The sequence below is a fragment of the Aplidium turbinatum genome, chromosome 4, assembly GCF_918807975.1.
Source record: "Aplidium turbinatum chromosome 4, kaAplTurb1.1, whole genome shotgun sequence".
Taxonomy (NCBI): domain Eukaryota; kingdom Metazoa; phylum Chordata; class Ascidiacea; order Aplousobranchia; family Polyclinidae; genus Aplidium; species Aplidium turbinatum.
In genome coordinates, this window is record NC_137475.1 from 35,410,633 (window position 1) to 35,417,591 (window position 6,959).

At 44.6% G+C, this 6,959-nt stretch overlaps 1 protein-coding gene across 1 annotated transcript; it reads right to left on the reverse strand.

Moving 5' to 3' along the window:
- LOC145769108 (uncharacterized) lies at positions 1-5,073 on the reverse strand. The gene has a single exon (XM_082580702.1). It carries the CDS (start codon positions 5,071-5,073, stop codon positions 1-3), a length of 5,073 nt encoding a protein of 1,690 aa, XP_082436828.1.
- Between the last annotated feature and the right edge of the window lie 1,886 nt (positions 5,074-6,959).

Consider the following 6,959-nt stretch of genomic DNA (forward strand, 5'->3'; position numbering starts at 1 on the left):
TTAAGCAGTTTCCAAAATCAAGCACAGTTTCGAAATTGGTCTCTTGACCACATTGTATCGAGTTTTCACCGAAACTGTGCGTACAGTCCCTTTATTGTCTGGGTATGTGTCAACCACTCGCCCCAACAGCCACTTCGAACGAGGTTGGGAATCGTCGACGAGGAGGACAACATCATCTTTTTCAAAGTTCTTCTCTCTTTGAAACCACTTCTGTCTCTGAATGATGAATGGGAGGAACTCACGGGTCCAGCGCAACCAAAATTGATTGGCTAGGTATTGCACCTGGGCCCAGCGGCGTCGAACATAACAGTCTTTTCTATCAAACAGTCCAGGGGGCAGGTTTGGTGCTTCTCTCAACAGCAATAGGTGATTGGGAGACAACGGCGCATCATCTTGTGGGTCAAAGGTGATAGGAACGATGGGTCGCGAATTTATGATTGACTCCACTTCGACCATCAAAGTAACGAGAGCTTCATCTGAAACGGTTTGCTCCTTCATCAGAGCAGTTAGGATCCTTCGAATGGAACGGATCATGCGCTCCCATGCTCCACCGAAGTGAGAGCCGGTTGGCGGATTCCAATGCCAGGTCACATTTTGTTGGCACAGATACTCATTAATCTTCTGTTGGTTCCACAGTTGTAAGGACTCACGCAATATTCTTTCAGCACCGACAAAATTCGATCCGTTGTCGCTATAAATGTCGGTTGGGAGACCTCGACGACCGATGAATCGTCGAAGGGCATCAATAAACGAGTCGGTAGACATGGTGTGGGTAATTTCAATGTGGATAGCTCTTATTGACATACACGTGAATACGCAGCCATAACGTTTGAGTGAACTGCGGCCTTGCTTCACCATAAAGGGTCCAAAATAGTCGACACCGACATGAGAAAACGGAGGCTTATCGGGTTGGAGTCTTCCAGATGGCAAATCAGCCATAAATTGTTTGCCAACTTGTGCATTCCTTTTTTTACAGAGCAAGCACTTCCCAAGGACACGTCTAACGGCGACGCCTCCCTTCAGAATCCAGTACGTTTGTCGAAGAGATGCCCATGTATGGGTCATGCCAGAATGGCCCACTTGAGCATGGTGACTTGTAATCACAAGATCTGTAAGATGAGAGTCAAAAGGTAACACGATCGGGTGCTTGGCATCTTCTTCGATTGGTGCTCGCTCCAAACGGCCGCCAACCCGAAGGACCCCATCAACCAATATAGGGTTCAATTTAACCATGGATCGTGAGAATGTCCTTTTAGTTAGCATGGCACCTCCAGATAATACGTTTAGCACCTGTCCAAAGCGACTTCTTTGCACATATTTAATCAGTTCCATTTCAGCGAACTTCAACTCACGGACTGTGATAGGAGACCAGGCAAGTGGGGCTTGGCAAAACGAAGGTCGAGTCTTCATCATGAGGAACCTTTTGTAACGCATCAACCATGCTGTTGCTTTCTTCAAGCGTATCAGCTTGGAATATCGATGAATCAATCGGTCAGTAGAACAAGAAGCTTCTGAAGCGGCACTCACGTAAACTTGTTGTTTCTTGACGAGCGCAAACTCTGCTGGAAGATCAGGTAGTTTTATTGGAGACTCTGGCCATCTTTCTTCGGCTTCCCACAAAAACGTTGGGCCAGACAACCAGAAGCTGGAGCTAATCAGCGTATTCGCATTCATACCACGGGACGCACAATCGGCAGGGTTTAACTTTGAAGGCACATGTCTCCATTTCGAAAGGTCTGTATTTTGTTCAATCGTGGACAATCGATTGGCAACAAATGCAGGGAATCTTTTCCTTGCATTACAAATACTTTGTAAGACAGCGCTCGAGTCTGTCCAAAATCTTGATGTGCAATTGGGTAGGTTCAATTCCTTTCTCACTATTTTATCTAACCTCACGGCCATAACAGCAGCAGTGAGTTCCAGCCTCGGAATGGAAACTGTTTTAAGTGGGGATAAACGGGACTTTCCCATCAGAAATGCACAGTGAATCCTTCCTTCATCATCAACAAGACGGAGGTAGGACACAGCTCCATATGCCACAGACGAGGCGTCGGCAAAATAGTGAAGTTCATGCTCCGTTACCACGCCAAAGTGGGGAGGTTTGAAACAGCGAGGCAAACGTACATCGTGAAGCTGGTGTAGCTGATTTATCCATTCATTCCAAGTGTCCACTTCAGATGCCGAAATTGGGTCATCCCAACCGAGACCTTGCTTGCACAAATCTTGCAACAACAACTTTGGTTTCAAGGTTACTGGAGCAACAAACCCCAGGGGGTCATATAGCGAGCTCGTCGCAGACAAAATACCTCTGCGGGTCAGGGGTCTCTCAGGTAATGGGAGTTGATACTTTCCATCAATCTGCTTGACTGATTTTGTCATCATGTCATATGCCATTCTATCTTCACGTGAGTTGGGCATGTCAAGTACTGATTTTTCATCGCCAAAATCCGTTTTCCATAAACACTCGATTTGTTGCTCGATGGCAATGTCTCTTGATTGAGCAAAGTTAACTTGATAAGAAGAAGAGGAAGTTGGTGACAGAGATGGGCCCAGCAAGGACCAACCCAACGGGGTTTTTATAGCGATTGGCTGATCGCGTGATCCCTTCCGTGAACGCTGAATGCAAAACACTTCTGGATTGTCGACACCGATCAACAGAGTCACACTTCCACCCTTCACACAGGGAAATTCCAGATCACCTAGATGGGGTAGTCCAGACAGTTCCTCTTGACTTGGAATGGCATTTGGAGTTGTAGGAATTTCATCAATTGACAGGACTCCAGACAGCTCAAACTTTCGTCTGTCATCTAGGGAGGACACAGACAAGCTTACAGATATTCCATCATATATTTTAGACGTGTTAGAAAGAGTCTGTAGTGAGATCTCTCTTTTATCCCCAGTGATATTCAAAACGTCTATCAATCTGTTAGCGCAAAAGGTTGCTGTAGAACCTTGATCGAGGAAAGCGTAAGTCAAAACTTCATTTCCATTGTATCTAACCTTTACTGGCACAATGCACAGGTAGGCCTTGCAGACACTCGCGTCTTTATCTGGCGGCCGCGGTTCCGTCACTGAACAAGAAAGAACTCCCCTTTGTTCTTCATCACTGCGTGGCTGAGATGAATTAGGTGGATTAGGGTTGTGGAGCAAGGTATGATGGAAACGTCCCTTGCACCCTTCAATGGTACATGTGCTGTCAACTTTACAGTCGCGAGTTTGATGCTTTGTGCTAGTCAGGCACTTATAACATAAGTGTGCATCATAAACCAGTTGTCTACGCTGTTTGTACATCATGTTTTTAAACTCGTCGCAATCAACAAGCTTGTGCGACTTGCGTTTACAACATAGACAAACATTACTGAAAGATGGCTTTGACACACCTTTGAGCGGAGGAACGTCCGTGTTAAATGCTGAAACTCGATCCTTCCGACTGGGTTTCTTTGCCAGGGTCTGGTGAGTTTCCTTCGCCTTATGAATCCTACTTCCATAGAGGGAGTTCTGGATCTCTGCTCGCATGCCAACAAATTCTGCAAGATCTCTGAATCCTGCTTCACGACTTGTGTTGTGCAGAACCATAACCGATCTCTCTGCCCATGCCTCTTGCATACGGAATGGCAACTTCTCAATCATTACCATCATTGTGTCCAGAGAGTTCAGTCCAGCAAACTCATTAATGTCATCCAGGGTTGAGAGACACACATCCATGGCATTGGCTAGATCCTTTAAACCTTGAGGATCGTTATGCCCAACCTTTGGCATCCTCTTCAGTTTTTGCTCTGCTGCATTTGCGATGATATGAGGTTGGCCATACTCCAAGTACAACTTCTTCCTTGCCAGCTCATAGCCATCGGGTTTCTTCACAAGATGTTCTATTGAACGCTTTACGTCACTATGACAATGTTGTAACAAATAGACCAACTTCCTTTGATCGTTATGTACCAGCGGGACGATCTGTGTGTCAAACGTCCGAACAAAATTTTGGTAAGTTAAGGGGTCACCCTTAAATGAAAGTATTTCTGGTCGTGGTAAGAAACGTTCGTCACTATAAGAGAAATGTCTACTTGGTAGTTGGGGCTGCTGATAGGAGCACCCTGGTTGTTCACCGACATGGGACATAGGTTGGTAATCTGGTCCATACGAGTCACGTTTAATTGTTTTCGGTTGCCAAGCCAAACTTGGCGAACTAATATTTGCTTCAGGAGTCCAGTGTGCTGCAGGGACCGTAGAATTAGGCTTGTTAGCTTTAGCATCATGAATGCCATAAGGAGATGAAAGGACAGGAGAAGATGTCTCTTGAAATTGCACAGAGGGTCTCTTTGTCAAACGGGGGGAAACATTCGCCTTGCTGTTTGGTAGACCAGGTGACATGAATCCAGTTTCATCGACAGTAACGTAAAATGGATCAGCGTCACTCATCGCCTCTGCCCGAGATTGCAATTCCAGTTGTAACATTTCAATTTTGTGGTCAGCTTGTCTGCTCTTCCTCTCAGCTTCTATCCGAGCTTCTTCTTTCTTCCTCTCAGCTTCTATCCGAGCTTCTTCTTTCTTCCTCTCTGCTTCTTCTTTCTTCCTCTCAGCTTCTACCCGAGCTTCTTCTTTCTTCCTCTCTGCTTCTATCCGAGCTTCCTCTTGAATATGAAGCTTTTCCCGCTGAGCCAGCTTCAGTTGGATCAGTACTTCACGTTGCCTTGAGCTAGCCGTTGAGCGGGTGCTTCCAGAGCGTAGGCTCACGGAACGATGCGAGGAGCTAGACTTCTTGCAGGACGTAGATGGCCCCGGCAAGTTGGCAGTTCTTTCCAACCACTCCTTGCAACGAGTGTCAAACTCGACCTTATTTTTTTTCATTAGGGAGCGTTCGGTTTCCCTATCATCTCCAATCAGATTGACAACTTCCTGATATTTTCGGTTCACTTCGGAACAGTAGGAGCGGAATACCTCCAACTTAGTACTAGGATGAAGCATTAGCTGCTCTCCATGCAGATAGGACTGCTGCAAAGTTTTTGTGGCCCTATCGAACTCAGCTTTTTTGGCTGCTGACGCATCCTCGAGTGGACTACTGCCTTGGACGCTCATCATAAGTAAACGTAAGAACAATTAAGCCTACGGCAAACCTTCGGAACTTGAGTGCTGCGACTCCGAGGACTGTCCACAATAGTCGAAACGCTTCTATGTAACGTACGAACACGCACACAGAGTGACGGTAAATGTATTCAGCTGTCGACGACAACGACAGCTACGACAACGAACAAGCGACGGTGAAGTGAAGAAGGTTTCTGTGACAACACAGAAAAACAACGATTAGCAAACAAAACTTACGAATTAGGCCTAATGCGGAATTACAGATGACGAATTATAGGCCTAATGAATTCTTACCGACTATTTTGTGGCGCACGGAACAGCACAGGGAGAAACCCAACAATTGAAAATTCTACCGTTGTAGATCGAAACTGAACATATAAACAGTAAACAGTAAAATATTATGCTATAAATTTCACATCATAGGTGAGTCCCGTACTTGATTTAAACATCGGGAAATGAGACGAGGTACTTATTACACTTAACCATTGACACTAAAATTCACATTGGCCTAGCCTATCACAAAGGTTGCAGTAGGATGTTAAGCTTACCGTGAACTGTGATAATCACTGATTTGGCCACATAGGCCAACGGCAACGACAGATGAAATTGCTGCACAGAGTTCAACTATGCTTCAACCACACAGTACATTAACGCAGTAGGCTAACTCTTATTCAACTAAAAAACAGCAGCACCGTTATGTCCGTTAATAGCTCGAATTAACTACCAGTCGCTAACTATAGTTTCTGTAAACGTTAAGCTGATCTTTACATGTAGCCTACTGCCACTTAACAAAACTCAAAGCACAAAGAAACGTAGTAACGAACGCAAAGGCGCAAATGTAATTATGACGTAACGATCACACCTCGAGGTGAGACAGCAGGGGTTGCCAGGTGCTACTTAGGGAATCCGAATTTAGCTTTTAAACATAGAAAAGGAGGCGGACAAATACGACGTAACAGATTGTACTAATAGTTTTCTTGTTCTGTATCCAACGCAATCAACCAATAAAGACTAGACAAGCCATCAGTTGTCATACACAAGAGAAACTATCACATGGTGTCAGAATTGAGATTCCAAGTACTTGCCTAGATGACAGACTTTAAGCAGCCTCAGCCCATGAACTTTGCTAGCAGCAATCTAGCACAAGCATGGAAAAAGTGGGAACTTGGCTTTTCTACTTATTATACAGCGGCAGAACTGTCGAAAAAATCCAATGCAACTCAAGTCGCAATTCTACTTCACTGTGCTGGGATGGAAGCACAGGAGATATTCCAGGACTTTGTATTTGCTAATGATCAAAGTGCAGATAATTATAAACATGTCTTGCAGAAATTTAAACTATACTGTGAACCTAAGAAAAATGAAATATTCCAAACATATAAGTTTTGGAAAAGAGACCAAATGCCAGGTGAATCTATTGACAAATGGGTTCATGAGCTACGACTACTGGCAGATGGAGATAACTTTAGCAATGCAAATGAAAAAGAAAGGAACCTGAGAGACAAGATTGTTTGTGGAGTTCATGATATCAGAATCAGAGAAAGATTGTTGCAAATGCAAGATTTGACACTTGCCATGGTCATGGACACATGCCATGCTGCAGAAGCCAGTAAAGAGCAGATCAGAGTTATGAATGAATCTGCATCACAATCAGTGAGTGTAATACATAAGACTGGTAAAGCAAAATCAAAATCTAAAAGTACATGCAAGTACTGTGGCACTACACATGCTCCACGTCAGTGTCCAGCGTATGGAAAGACATGCAATAAATGTGGTGTACGCAACCATTTTGCGAATGCCTGTCGCAGCACCACAGGAACTTTGAAGAAAAGAATAAATGAACTTGAACCAAGGTCATCATTACAGATCACTGAAGGTGA